Source organism: Rhynchophorus ferrugineus, unplaced genomic scaffold (genome assembly GCF_030347505.1).
Source record: "Rhynchophorus ferrugineus isolate W39M unplaced genomic scaffold, kcgeb_rfMv2 rfM1, whole genome shotgun sequence".
NCBI classification, from domain to species: Eukaryota; Metazoa; Arthropoda; class Insecta; order Coleoptera; family Curculionidae; genus Rhynchophorus; species Rhynchophorus ferrugineus.
Window position 1 is genome coordinate 80,788,425 of NW_027472580.1, and position 15,985 is coordinate 80,804,409.

Below are 15,985 nucleotides of genomic sequence, written 5' to 3' on the forward strand. Positions count from 1 at the left end.
TTATTACGTGCTTGTATAGATCATTTTTCTCTATAAAATACATTTATCGAGGAAAAATGCTACATTATATGTAAAAATTAACTTTTTTCGTCTTTCTGTCAACATGCCGATACCATGTCGATAGAGCGATGTTTGTTTAGCAGTATCCATTTTCACACTACTTCACAATCTTCTTTACAGAATTTCTAAACCATAATTCTAACTAGTTCCATCTCTCTAATCTAATCTAGTGTTAATGAGTAGGCACTATGTCTGGTTAATACGCTGGGTAAAGGGTAATAATCTGTTCTTTACAACTCTTGTAAAATATGGTTGAGTGTTGTCATGCAAGAGACGTACATTTTGTCTGCTGCACGTTATCGTTGGTCTCTTTTGCAACAGTATATTGTTCTGTTTTGCACAAACAGTTTTATTTGGTTACTAGCGACCCGCCCCGGCTTCGCAAGGGTGCAATGCTGATACTAAATTAAATACACTACAGAAAAAATATAAACGTTGTATATAAAAACATAGCGGCCCACTCCGACTTTGCACGTGCATAAAATATATATGCCTATGTCACTCAATGAAAACATGATTAAAATCGATCCAGTATTTTTGGTTCATTCAATACTGCCCTTGGCCTGCACGCATTAAATTTGGAGTAAAACAATTCCTCTTCCCCTATACTTACTATGGAGATTTAATGCTATCTTTAGAATATCTAAATTCATACAATTTTTATTATATTACACATTTTTAAACGCAAATTTTAAATTTGTACTATATCCGAAAATATTTGTTTAATTTACATGCTGTAAGGAACCATATTGATCTATATTAATTGCACACTGTATTAAAGGTACTTAATTCGATAAGGATTAATGCCGTATTGCTTAAAATAGCTTCGTAAATAAGCCATTTTCTCACGTAAAAAGTAAACAATAAAAATGGTTAATGTGGGTTATCCCTAAAAGATAAACATATACCATCGCGGACTTTTTTGTAGACCTTTTTATGGTGTACAATACTGTAGTACATTAATTTGATCTAACTCGTAGGGTTAGGCAGCGTTTTTGCTAATTGCTAAATAAGCCTAAAAAATAGGTTAATTTACGATATCACGTTAGAAACCTCTAAAATTAGCAATGTTGCCTTAGTATATTATGCTTGTATTATACATATAAACCTTCCTCTGGAATCACTCTATGTATTGAAAGAAACCGCATCAAAATCCGTTGCGTAGTTTTAAAGATTTAAGCGCACATAGGGATATAGGGACAGAAAAGGTGACTTTGTTTTATACTATGTATAGATAGTAGCTCGTAGTATTCCACAATTTGCTTATCCCCTTAACTGGAGATGTTAAATATCTAGATGTGTGTTTAGAGCGACGCATAGCTTGGAAAAACCACATGCTTTCTAAATGAAAATGACTTGGACTCAGACCAAATCAAATATATTGATTTGTTGGATGTAATTCGAAGTTGAAAGTGATGACTGAGTAGTAGATAATCTAAAATATAGGCAATAAACAGATGTAGACCTTAATGTAAGACGTTTTATACAATATATCATCTAATGAAGTTATCTTTTGAGTGTCATGCGTGTAGGAAAATACTGGCATGACAATTCTTCACTTAAGGGTTAAAAAGTGTCAACACCCATCAGTAGAGTTATTACATTCGGATGACAGTTTTCTATCAAGTCAAGTGTAACAAAATGGAAATAACTTTACTTAAAATTAGATATAATATTTTTCATCCGCTATGATTCTCAACTTTTACGTCAAGAATTTGCTATATAAGTCTATACGTGGTCCATAAAATCAATCGTTCAATAGAGTTTCTTGCTGATAACTTCGACCTACGATAATTTTTTGTGGCTTTTATGGTCTATATCAATTTGTTTTTCCATTTACCGACCGAATCCAGAATAATCCCCTATGTTTTTACTACGCCTGTTGATGTAACTATTTCTTTATTGACTACTATAACATAATAGTTATAATATAATAGTTATGGCGGTAAAAATTTCACCAAATAAAAACCAAATTACACGGTATACTTGTTTTAGTGACAATAATATCGAAAGAACGAATTACCTTCTAAGTTATGGTCTGAACAGTCGACAAAACTACGATTTTATTGATTTTTATACTACCTTTTAATGTACTAATATAAAAAGCAGCCGTAGGTGTCTCTATAAATAAAATCTACATATTTTTATTTGTTACAAAACAGATATTTGCCGGGCTTAAACTCGAATCTGTTCCCGTCGAGTTTCGGAAAAAAATATTGAGCCAAAAAAATCGGCATGTTTATAAGAAGTAAGTAAGTATTTTCTTCAGAAAGGAAACTTGATAAAAGATAAACCGATAATGCGATAAATATCTTTATATGTGTATAAGTTGAAAAACAAGTTGGTTGTCATAACAATAAGCGTATTTTAAACGGGTCATTATATTATGTATATCCAAAATAAATGTAATATTTTTAAATATATTTTAGAGTCTCCTTTTTACCAACTAGGGTTTGTCTGGACTGTACCTGCTGTTTAACTTAGGTTCCAAACCACGGTCGTTGGCATTTAGCCTACCGACTGGCGAGTGAACGTGGAGATCATCCCATAAGACATCCGGTCTTACAAAGCCTGTTTACTGGCGTGACTGGGATCATTTTCCTTATCGGATTTTGCACTCTTGTCTAAGGATAATCACAAATGTTGAACAATCCCAAACATAAATTTATGACCATGTGTCAGCAGGATACGAACCCGTGACTATCGTAACAGGAGGAGGACTAACAGCCATGTTGCCTTTACCACCGTGCCAACCAAGCCCCCGAATTTAAAATAACATAAGGTTCTTATATGTAATTCGACCAGCGATATCCGTTGTTAAACATATCTTTAACGATCTAACTTAAATGTTATATTCTGTGTTTTTAATATTTCTCCATATATCAAACCTATCAATTAAAGGATTGATTAAACCTTTTAGATATAAATTAATTTATGGTCCCAATAAAATAACAACGTTTCATTTAGAATCACGAAATGTACTCAAATCCCTGAATTCGGTCTGTTTCAAAGGTTCAATCAAAAAAGCCCGGAGACAATGAATTATGTGACTCACTGGACGAAAACGCAGCTCAAACTCTGAAAAAGCTTTCAGACAGTTCAGCAGTTGATGGCAACTGTTTTTAGAGGTTTATACATAATGGGAGAAATCCAAAAGGAGAGAAAAGTCATGTATGGTGGGATCAGCAAGGAATAGTATTGAAATGAATAAATTAAATGACAAGTTGTAGCAAAGAAAAAGTCTTCGAAATTCTTACGCCGACAAAGTATTTAGTACAATTGGTAGTACAATTTTTAATGTATATGCCAAAATATTTTGATTGATACATACAATTTTAGATGAAAACTAACTAATGAATTTGAATTTCAGATGAACCAAGGAGCTTTCGAATTTTCGGAGGGTTGAGTTGTTAGAAGATTTATGAGAGTTCTATGTAACATCATACCGCATATCAAACTTACTCAAAAAACCTATCTTATTATACTTTTATTGAAACTGCTAATTTATTTTTAATGTCGATAAAATACGGCAAACTTTTTTAGCGTCTGTTATTCACTAAAACACTTTATGCTGTTATTGTATTTTCCCTCTTACCGTTTGTATTCCAAAATAAAATTTAATACTAAGAAATTATTACTTTATGGATTATTTGTTGCTTATCATAAAAGTGTCTGGAATTATAGGACTCAATTGTAGTGACGTAAATAAATTCTTTTATCGAATTTTATCTTCGTGAGAATAAAATATGTTTCTCTACTTTCTGGCCAACGTCAGTGCTTATTAGTTGTGTTGTCTCCAGAACTTTCGGACTTCGTATATGAGTGTGTATGTTTTTTTATGTTGCCAGAGGCAGCAAAATAGTGTACGGTAATAATATTGGTTAACAGACTGAAAAGAAAATTGATTAGATTTTGTTAGCTCCGCTACGTTCGCATTTCGAATCATTTCAATGTCGAAATGTTGGAGGTGTCTGGTAGCTTTATTAATAACCATATTCTCATTTACGCTGTGGTCTAATACAATTGCAACAAAGATGGAAATGTAAACAGCTAACATAACAGTCAAATTACTATCTTAATTGGGTGTCGATTTATACAAAATCGTCCACAGTAAGTCTAATTTATTTATATAATATTATGCGGTGGATGTACTTAACATAAGTTGTAATGCCATGAGTAGTGGAAAAGTATTGTATACATCGTTAAAATAAATAAAATAGTACATATTACTACTTACTTATCCTAAATTCTTACACTATACGTGTGGCAATTATGATATGCAACTAATTATGTTATTTTCACTTTGCAGTTGCTAATGTTGAAGGAAATTTTTTGAACTTAACAAGAGTGAGCAGACAACAAATGGGCCCCTACCTCTGCATTGCATCCAATGGAGTACCGCCATCAGTCAGTAAACGCATCATGCTCGTAATACATTGTAAGTTATATTTATAGTAGATATATAACAGGTCAACTGAAATGTCCCCGGCCCAACATAGTAAAACACAAACTTTCTTGGCAAAATTAGTTTTTTTTTATTTTTATTGTAACATAATTCCCTTCAATGGTAATGCACTGATTATAGCATTCTTTTGAGATCTGAGAACAGGAAATAGTCAATGGGGTGCAGATCTGGCGAATACGGTGGATGAGGAAGCAATTCGACGCCAAATTCATGGATTTTTGCAATCGTTTTCACTAACTTGTGACACGGTGCATTGTCTTGGTGAAGCAGCACTTTCTTTTTCTTCAATTGTAGCCGTTTTTTGGCGATTTCGTCCTTCAAACGGTCCAATAACGCTATGTAATAGTTGTTGTTGATGGCCCTTCCTTTCTCAAGGTAGTCAATGAAAATTATTCCATGCGCATCCCAAAATACAGACGCCATAGGCTTGCAGCCGACTGTTGCGTTTTTCCACGCTTTGGAACGGGTTCATCGTGTGCAGTCCACTCGGATGACTGTCGATTGGACTTTGGAGTGAAACTATAGAGCTACGTATGCTTGATCATCTTCAAACACTGCTCCAAATCATGAACTCGTCGTTATTTTTGGTCAAAAGTGAGCTCGCGCGCACCCTCTTTGCACAGACCTTTCTCATACCCAAATATTTGTGAATGATATGATGTACACATTCAGTTAATATCTTTAGAGTGTCTGCTATTTCATTCAGTTTAAATTTACGGTCATTCAAAATCATTTTGTAGATTTTTTAAATGGTTTCGTCGGAAACAACTTCTTTTGTGCGTCCACTGCGTCCACCGCCTTCGCTGCTCATTTCACCACGTCTAAACTTAGCATACCAATGCTTAATGATTGATTTTCCTGGGGCAGTATCCGGAATCTCGGCATTAAGCCAAGTTTTTGCTTCAACTGCATTTTTCCCTCCAAAAATCAATATTTTATCAACACGCAAAATTCCTTTTTATCCATTTTTTCACAATAAAAAAAGTTGCTTCACTTAAATGCTATAATTTACAAACTTATGATCCGACAACTGTCAAATTTATATGCACATCTTTTGAAGGTTAGGGCTAATTAAAAAACATATGAATTTAATTCTAGTAGCGTCATCTATGTGTCAGGCCGGAGATTTTTCAATTGACCTGTTATCTTCGTTATTTTCATTAGAACAAGTAAATGTTAGCAAAAGTGTTTATACATTGGCATTGTATATAGGAATGCTTATTGATGACTCTTGAAAAAATGTATAAATCCTATTTATTTGGATAACCAAACTAAGTTTTGATATATATATATATATATATATATATATATATATATATATATATATATATATATATATATATATATATATATTAGATCCTTTTATTTAATAATCTAATAATCAAACTAATACCAAAGTGTAAGTTGTTAAATTATTTAACATTATTGATAGAAATAATAATATATTATGTTGTACCTGCGACATGGCAGTAATTTTCAGCATTCAAGAAGTGTTTCAGTCAACATATATAGAAGCTTTAAACTGTCAAGTCTATAACTAAATTGATACCACTCATATTTGATAAATAAGATTGTGTATGATTGGATTCCAAGGATATACTTTATCTACCAATGTCGGAGCCTTGGATTTGGTGCAAGGTATGCAAGTGATAATTGCAGTTCATTGGCCATTGAACAATTAAGAAGGCAGCCCTTGTCCTCGTCGAGAATACTTTGGTATTGGTAAATCTCAAAACACTCTTAAAATATTCTAAAATGTTGCTAACTTTTTTTTAAACTTTTAATTTTTCTGCTAAATATTCTAACGAATATCCATTTCGCAATTCGTTCAAAAGCTATCTTGTACATACTTTTTTAATTTCATCTCTTTCTGATCCCTATTTTATACTAGGTGAGTATTAGTCTAATAGCATTTGAAAGATACTTTACTTACATCCCAACAATTGTGTTCATTTCCAGGAAGGGCACAATACATTTTCTAAGGAATTTATTTCAACTAGACGTGAAGAAAATCCTATAAATTAAATAACGCAGCTCCTGGTAATTTTAGTGTTGATGAACCTAGCTTTATGTGTTTCCTATAAACCTGATATTCTGCTCATCACTGTCCTTTTGTTAAAATAGAACGTCTCAGAGTTATCGTCAGTCTTCGTGCAGATTTGGATATTAAGAATTCAAGTAGGTAAAGAATTGATAAGTTTTTCCTTTTCATTGTTACAAATGACAAAGGTGTCCTTTTATCTGATCCAGACAAAATATTTTAGTGGGGTGTGAATATGATGAACGTAACCCATAGGGCGATGTATTAATGAATTGCTAATTTGTGTAGCGAAAACAGTATTTCATCAAAGATAAGATTTTTTGATTGTTTCTTGATTTTTAGACTTAGACTTCAAGAATCCCAATGATGAGTCTAGATTTTGTTTATAAAATCAACAAAGATTCGTAACTGTTCCTGGTTTAGTTAGGTGTTTAGCATAGTTACAATTTAGAGTACTAATGTAGCTGGCAAATGGGTGAACGGGGATGGTATTCAAAACTAGATATCTTCAGGAGAACCATAGTGATCTTCTTAAATCCTGGGTCCTTTTGTAAGGACTGCTATCAGCTAAGAGGTCACTTTTCGGCTTTTTGTTCACAATATTTTCTTATTTTGACTGGTAGAATTAGAATACCCTCATTTTTTGAGAGTAAAGATGTTTGACACTAAAAGTGTAAATGACACTAGAAGTGTAAATTCAGTGGTTCAAAAAAGTAATTTCTTTATAATTATCACATACCTATTTTAATATTAACATTAACAGTAATAAGGTATGTAGGAGTACTTAGTAAGTGTGTTTGTAAGAATTTATGTTATACATAACTAAAAATAGACAATTTGCGTGTATTACACTAAGTATCTAGTACTCTAAATATACCTATAATCAGTATAATACAGTACCTTTCTGATACAATTTAAGCTTTCTGAACATTTAGACAGGAATATTAAAAAATAATTACCCACTTTATCGTTATTACCGCTTCCAACATAAATTCCTGCAACTAACAACCCATAATTGCCGATCAATATTGCTACTCGATTCAAAACTGATTTCCCTTAAAAAACCAAAAAAAATGTAACTGCTATCTTCATATCGAAAGATAGAAAGAATATTTCCAATGCACATTTCGTAAATTGTCTGGATATTGGCAAATATCGAAAGGAGAACGATTCGGGTATATTACTGGAGAGGGATCGCTGCATAAAGGAAAATAATTGGTTCTTAGTTTCCATAGAGAAGAAAATAATGAGATAGTTCAGTTCTTATCATTTATTAATTTTTTAATTGAAATAATATAACGTTTACGAATTAATTTAATTTTTTGCCCTTTTTTTCAGTTTTTAGTGTAAGAAATAAAGGAGCGTTAATTTTTTTAACGTTATTCATCATTAGTAATAATTGTTACTTTACAATGATAGACTCTGCTAATAGTTGTCTCATTTCCTTCTACATTGAACAAGAAACTGGTACTGTTTTTTAAACTACATAATACTGGCTGGAATAATTCAAGTATAGAATAATTATAAAATTAATTGTGGTTGTTTCCTGCTACAAAGATACGCGTCGTAGATATAGATATATCAGTTTTTTCAAATATGATCTACTTTGACATTTTCGTTTAGTTTTTTTTGATTTGGCCACATTCTTCTTTTTATCACTGCATTCTTTGTCAGCAGTATAAACTGTCAATCACCATTCCTTTAAGAATGAAACTAATGCAAAGTTTTCGACATCTTTTTGCACTAAATATTCTACAGTTTATTACTCAATTAATTTACAAAGATCATGCAATTATCGCACCCTATTAAAGCACACTATTTCTAAAATATAGATAAAACAATTGGCGGTGTATGGGTATAATTGTTATTACTAATAAGTTAACATATAAAGTTATCTTACATTGGTTGAGTTATTATTTATTTGCGGAATACTAATTTTAAGAGTAGCTACTTTCATATACAAGTCATTGGACGGTCAGGATATTTGATAGGAATGAAATAAATTGCCCATAAAGACTTGAAGTGACAAATACTTCAAAAACTTACTAAGAGTTTAGAAGCTAAATCACTGGTAGTAGGCTTATTAATAATGGTTTACAGTCAGAAATAATTCAAATATAATGATAAAAACTTAAACCAGGATTCCATAAAATTATCACAAGTGATAAAAAATTAAATAGTGAAGCCTGGAACATCCATTTGTATCATCCATCCATTGTATTGGCAAATATGAGCTGGGCTAGGTTGGTGCGATAAAAAATAACTGTTAAAATAAGAAGAATGGGAAAATGTATAGTTCCATTACACTTATCCTTGAACGATGTTGATTTGGCGGCAATCCAATCATACAGTGTGCCAGCCAAGATATGCTGCATTGACAGTCCATATTTTGTATGTCCAGCAATAGATATCGCTGACCAAAATACATACAAGCATCGAATATAATAATTTTCCATGTAAAGTAATATAGTCTTATTTCGTCATCTTCGAACTTGTCTCAATTTCTACATTGGTTCGAGCTAAAAATTCAAATATACATAAATAATATATAGAAATTTTACTAAATTATTTTCAAAGCCTATTTAACTATAATCGCATTTAATATTAAGTCGAAAGAAATTAATTGGTTGATCCGAATTTAATTAATGGAATACCTACTATTACAAAGCGAAATTAGATTTTTAATTAAATTAATGCATATTTAAAAGTATATGCAAAATAATCATTCACGTATAATGATTCTTTTTTATTGAATATAAATTGAATACAAAAAATAATTCATTCTCTTTTATGGTGTTTTCAAATGTCCGTCTATAGGTTGCTTCCTTCAGCAAGACTTATTTGTTGGTTGAAAAATTAACATTGTAGAAAAATATTCAATGGATGTATTTACAGTTTGACTAAATTTTAATTATATTTTAAATAAATTACCTTTTTATATAAATAATCTAAAAGAAAGTTCTGGATGCCATTGTTGAAACCCCATACTACGCCAGTAATAAATTAATAGCGAGATATTCCCTGGAAATCTATAAAGAGTGTGAACCAAAGTATCAGTGTAAAGTACACTGAATGAGTGTCACCGTACTCGTATGTACTCGCTAAACAATTTAAAATTAGCTATGTTATGGCTAAAACGTTTACTACCATTCGATCTCATTAATGTTCTAATAGAATAGTTTTGCAATAACCTAGGAGGGTAATTAAATTCAGTTCTTGTTTATAAGTTTGTTCAAAAGATCACCTCTTGAAGAGATCTTCTACATATTATTTTATAATATAAATCCCATCAAATACTTATTACTCATTAGATAGATTGTGAAATACTAAAAAACTAATAATAACATAAACAAAACATTATGAGTACTCGCTTCCATGGTACATATACTAAAATTGGAACGATACAGACAATATTAGCATGGCCCCTGCGTAATTATGAGACGCAAAATCGTGAAGCGTGTCACATTTTTTAGCCTACAATGCCTTTCTGTCATTGACTGCTAAAATTTATAAGATTCATCAAGTAATAAAATAATAAATATCTGCTAGACGGAGTCCCATTACATCATCATGTAGGGCATGATCTTTTAAAGACCATTTGTTTATTATAGAAATGATCGACCTCAATATAGATAAACTTGACGTCCATTTTTCAATCGTTGCATGCAAATAGATCTTTAATGATCCATAGCAAGGATACTTTTGGTACTAGTATCTTCAAGGGCGTGTTTGGTCATCATGTTTCGCTGTATTCAAGCTATAAAGTTTTATACAAGGCTGGTTCCCAGTCGTTCGGGAGATTAAGCGCAGCTGTTTATGGGTCCTCTAGTTATCCTAAATCCATTCCTCCTTAATTTTAGTTGCATAAACATGCATCCATACTATCGGCAGAATTAACTGATTTGTTGATTTTTTGATTTGTACTGATTCCCTGAGCTCTATTCTGGAAATTGTAGATGCATATTTTAGACAGCCCAGTATCGTTCGCATCTATAACATATATCACATTCTTATTAGACGGAAGAAAAGAGTATTAATTGCTTGGGGATCCAGTCATGTGGGCATAGAGGGTAACCAGAGAGTAGCTGAAGAAACCACTCTAATCGGTTGATATATTCCTATATTTTCCTATCATAAAGATCTATATGCCATTATTACGATTAAAATGGATAGTTTTTTTCAACTGGAGTGGGACTTGCTGGAGGGAGATAATAAATTCTGGTTCATTAAGCAAGATTTTTTTGCTTCTATAACACTAATGTCTAAATGATATAAATAGGTCCTGTTAAATAGGTTAATGATCGAACAATGTCAATTCTCCCATTCGTATCTTATGACTGGCGATATTCTTTCTTTGCGTGATTATTGAGGACTAGTAAATTTAGTCCGACATGTTTTACACTCATGTGAAGCTTTAAAGTTTATTCGATATAAACATAACATACCTAGGTATCTAAAAAATATCTCTATTGCAAACCTCATCGATAAAATTTCCAGTTATTTACATGAAATTCATTTGCAATATTTTATTTACTTTCTCATAACATATTTAATTTTGGAGAAGCCGGATTATTTTACCTTTGTAACCTTTACGTTAAATTTTATCAACTCAATTTATCAATTTATCAACTCTATCAATAAACGAATTATGATTATTACATTGTTATTATTTTATATTAGCTTTAATGTTATTTATGTTTTATTTATGTTTTGTCTCATTTTATACGTGTTTATTCTGTTTTGTTTTGGTCCAATTAGCATATTTTATAATATATATCATAATGCTAATTAAATAAATATACGCTTAAATCACTAAATAACACAAAAGTGTTGAGGTGACTATAAATTAAAAAAAATGAATTAATCAACTTAATTCATGTAAATAGAAATTCATTTGCAATATTTTATTTACTTTCTCATAACATATTTAATTTTAGAGAAACCGGATTATTTTACCTTTGTAACCTTCACGTTAAATTTTATCAACTCAATTTATCAATTTATCAACTCTATCAATAAACGAATTATGATTATTACATTGTTATTATTTTATATTAGCTTTAATGTTATTTATGTTTTATTTATGTTTTGTCTCATTTTATACGTGTTTTTTCTGTTTTGTTATGGTCCAATTAGCATATTTTATAATATATATCATAATGCTAATTAAATAAATATACGCTTAAATCACTAAATAACACAAAGTTGTTGAGGTGACTATAAATTTAAAAAAAAACCTTATGAATTAATCAACTTAATTCATGTAAATAGAAATTCATTTGCAATATTTTATTTACTTTCTCATAACATATTTAATTTTAGAGAAACCGGATTATTTTACCTTTGTAACCTTTACGTTAAATTTTATCAACTCAATTTATCAATTTATCAACTCTATCAATAAACGAATTATGATTATTACATTGTTATTATTTTATATCAGCTTTAATGTTATTTATGTTTTGTCTCATTTTATACGTGTTTATTCTGTTTTGTTTTGGTCCAATTAGCATATATTATAATATATATCATAATCCTAATTAAACAAATATACGCTTAAATCACTAAATAACACAAAAGTGTTGAGGTGACTATAAATTAAAAAAAAACATTATGAATTAATCAACTTAACGAGTTTTAAACATTTCATTATTTCTGTTCGTTACAGGAAAAAAATACTGCAAATATATTAATATAATGTGCTTGTATTCCAGTTCCGCCTATGGTATGGATTAAGAACCAACTGGTGGGCGCTTACGAAGGTCAACAAGTAACCTTGGAGTGTCACTTAGAAGCGTTCCCTAAATCTATCAACTATTGGATAAACGAACGGGGCGAAATGATATCCCAAAGCAGTAAGTAAGGAACACTTAATGGGGGAACACTAATGTATATTCTCTGGTAGCAGTTGATTATTCAATTTTCGACTGTCACAGTTCAAATCTCGAACGCGGTTAATGTATCGTCGTCATTTTCTTGTCCTGTTATGCATCCTCCGGGAAATAGGCTTGAAATTTTCCTAGCAGCAACTAATTGTTTTAAAATTCAATTTATCAAAGTGATATGCCAGATTAATACTATTAGTTCATTATTTTTTGTAAATATATTTATTTATTGATATATTCTTAACAATAAAGCAAAATAACTCGGTTCGGTGTAAACTATATTTCGATAAATATCTAACAGTATTATGATTGTTTCTTTTTGATATTTGATATCAGCCATATATAGAATACTTTACAAGGGATATAGATATATTGAGGGCTTTATGACCTTGACTGAATAATATGAAACACGACACACAGACACGTGGGGATATTATTTGTATTTTCTGGATAATTTATTCTCAAAGTTTTCAGAATATTAGTTTTACACAATCTTATATATAAAAATGAATCGCAAAATATGTTCCTAAGCGCATAACTCAACAACGCCTGGACCAATTTGGCCAAATCTTTTTTTTAAATGTTCGTTGAAGTTCAGGGATGGTTTTTACGGCGAGAAAAATTAGAATTATTGCTGGAAAAACCCTAAAAATAGCCCTTTTTGTTTGAATTTGTTTCGTGTATCAGTTGACAATTCATCTGTCATCTGTCAAAAGTCATCTGTAACAGACAACTTTTTTTTTTTAAATTTGATATGACTTGAACTCAAATCCTTTTAATCCGTACGAATTGTTTTATTTATTTAAAATTTTTTATTTGTTTAAAATTTAATTCAAATTTTAAATAAATAAAACAATTCGTACGGCTTAAAAGGATTTGAGTTCAAGTCATATCAAATTTAAAAAAAAAAGTTGTCTGTTACAGATGACTTTTGACAGATGACAGATGAATTGTCAAGTGATACACGAAACAAATTCGTATATCGTGTTTTGTGCAGAGTGTTTAGTTAGTTAGTGTTTGTTTAGTTCGTGATTAGTGAAAAAATAATTTATATTTGATATGCCTCCTATAAGACGAAGCAATTTAGGTAGAAGAACCAGAAATGCTATAAACCAAACTAATTACCGATCTAATCGTACTGCACAAGAACGTGACGACGGAAATGAACGTGAAAGAATTCGGATATCACAAACGCGTGAAGCGCGAGCGCGACATTCAACTAATAATCGCGCAAGTTTGAATCCAGCTGCTTTCAGTTACGATGTGTCAATTGACTACAGTAACTACCAATGTGTTGTTATTGGTTCTATGAACTTGGTTTGCTCACACTGTAAGGCATTAAAATACAAAAACGAAGCCAATGGATTGTGTTGCGCAAATGGTAAAGTGAAATTAATACAATTGGATCCACCACCAGAACCATTGTACTCATTGGTTTCAGGAATAGGAACAGATTCTATACACTTTTTGACACATATTCAACAATATAACAATTGCTTTCAAATGACTTCATTTGGGGCAACAAATGCAGTTCGGGAAAATTTTATGCCAACTTTCAAGGTATGTATTATAGCAGTTACTCATAATTATTTTAGCGAACAAAATTTTCTGTCACCAAAGTTAAGATGTGTTACTAATCTTCAATTTCTTAATCATTACGAAATATATCACTTAGTCATCATATTATATGGTGATTCAGTTTCAGTGACACTTTTATTATATTTTATATTTGATAGATATTAGTTAAAACTAAATATATACTTTTTAAGATCAAATATTATTTAAGTTTGATCATTGACAATCCATTAATTTATACCACACCATAATATTTTTTTTATTTACAGATACAAGGGCAAATATATCACAGAGCAGGTTCACTGTTACCAGTGTCAGATAGCGACAACAAATTCCTGCAAATTTATTTTATGGGCAATTCACCACAAGAAATTGATCTGCGTTGTGCACATAACAATTTAGTAAAAAGGTCTATTGTAGAACAATTACAAACTTTATTTCATCAACACAATCAATTGATTATATTGTTTAAAACTGCCCTGGATCTGATGCCATCCGATAATCACAAAATTGTAATCAGAGCTGATAAAACACCTGCAGGTCAACATACAAGACGTTTTAATGCACCAACTATTGATGAAGTTGCTATCGTTGTAGTTGTAGAAAACTTGGAATCCCGTGATATTGTTTTACATCGTCGGAATTTTCAATTACAACCTATAAAGGAAACACACCGCTCATATGATGCACTGCAATATCCCATTATATTTTGGCAAGGTGAAGATGGCTACGATTTATCAATAAAAATGATAAATCCCATTACAGGTAACTAAAATATTAGTTTAGCTATGGCGATAATATCTCAGTCACTATATTATGTATTTTAATTTTATATTTGAATGTTATTAAAACAAAATCTGTTTACAGGTTCTGAAACCAACAAAAAAGTCAGTTCAATGAACTATTATTCATACCGCCTAATGATTCGGGAAAATGCAGATAATCACATATTGAAATGTCGGCGATTATATCACAAATATGTTGATGACATGTATGTTAAAATTGAAACGGAGAGATTAACATTCATCAGGTTGAATCAAACCAAACTCCGATCTGAAGAGTATATTCACCTTCGAGATGCGATTAATACTGATGGAAATGCACAGAATGTCGGTCGGATGACTATTCTTCCAGCAACATACATCGGAAGCCCTCGGCATATGCACGAATATGCTCAAGATGCCATGTCGTATGTTCGTCATTATGGTACAGCAGATTTGTTCATCACATTTACATGCAATCCGCAATGGATAGAAATTAAGCAGGAGTTATTCCCTGGGCAATCACCCATTGATCGTCATGATATTACAGCCAGAGTCTTTAGACAAAAGTTGAAATCTTTAATGAATTTCATCGTAAAACATAATGTGTTTGGTGAGACACGCTGCTGGATGTATTCTGTGGAGTGGCAGAAACGAGGATTGCCACATGCACACATTTTGATTTGGTTGGTTGAAAAGATAAGGCCAAATGAAGTTGATGCAGTGATATCAGCTGAAATCCCTAATGTACAAGTAGATCCTGGATTGCATGAGGTAGTTATCAAAAACATGATACATGGTCCCTGTGGAACTCTTAATCAAAATTCACCGTGTATGATGGATGGTAAATGTTCAAAACGATATCCACGGACATTAATATCGGAAACAATTACTGGTAATGACGGTTATCCATTGTATCGTCGCAGATCGACAGCAGACAATGGAAAATCAACAATTGTCAAATTAAATTAACAAGATATTGAAATAGATAATCGTTGGATTGTTCCATATTCACCCATTTTATCAAAGACATTCAAAGCACACATCAACGTTGAATCTTGCCATTCAGTGAAATCGATTAAATACATTTGCAAATATGTAACCAAAGGGAGTGATATGGCTGTGATTGGAATTGGTGCAGAGAATTCTAATGATGAAGTTACCCAATACCAAATGGGCCGCTATGTCAGTAGTAATG

The 15,985-nt window shown here is 31.4% G+C and overlaps 2 protein-coding genes and 1 non-coding gene across 3 annotated transcripts in view; all 3 read left to right on the forward strand.

Annotated features, from left to right (window-relative positions):
• The window catches only part of LOC143206550 (limbic system-associated membrane protein-like), a 95,462-nt gene that overhangs the window by 52,006 nt on the left and 27,471 nt on the right, over positions 1–15,985 (forward strand). The window contains exons 6-7 of the mRNA XM_076419147.1: positions 4,370–4,498; positions 12,281–12,421. Of these exons, the coding sequence (XP_076275262.1) occupies positions 4,370–4,498; positions 12,281–12,421 (270 nt within the window). The remainder of the gene's footprint in view (positions 1–4,369; positions 4,499–12,280; positions 12,422–15,985) is intronic.
• Positions 9,930–10,036, forward strand: LOC143189387 (U6 spliceosomal RNA). Its single transcript, XR_013003846.1, has one exon. It is a non-coding gene; the product is annotated as a U6 spliceosomal RNA (small nuclear RNA).
• On the forward strand, positions 13,011–15,984 carry LOC143200262 (uncharacterized). The gene is made up of 3 exons (XM_076410694.1): positions 13,011–14,011; positions 14,296–14,791; positions 14,894–15,984. The coding sequence occupies exons 1-3, from the start codon at positions 13,511–13,513 to the stop codon at positions 15,757–15,759; spliced, it is 1,863 nt and encodes a 620-aa protein (XP_076266809.1). The 5' UTR covers positions 13,011–13,510; the 3' UTR covers positions 15,760–15,984.

Bases quoted from the DNA above. Each gene is read 5' to 3' on its own strand.
- LOC143200262 (XM_076410694.1), top strand. From the start codon at position 13,511: ATGCCTCCTATAAGACGAAGCAATTTAGGTAGAAGAACCAGAAATGCT. The intron at 14,012-14,295 runs GTATGTATTATA...TTTTATTTACAG, and splicing joins ATTTTATGCCAACTTTCAAG to ATACAAGGGCAAATATATCA. The intron at 14,792-14,893 runs GTAACTAAAATA...ATCTGTTTACAG, and splicing joins AATGATAAATCCCATTACAG to GTTCTGAAACCAACAAAAAA.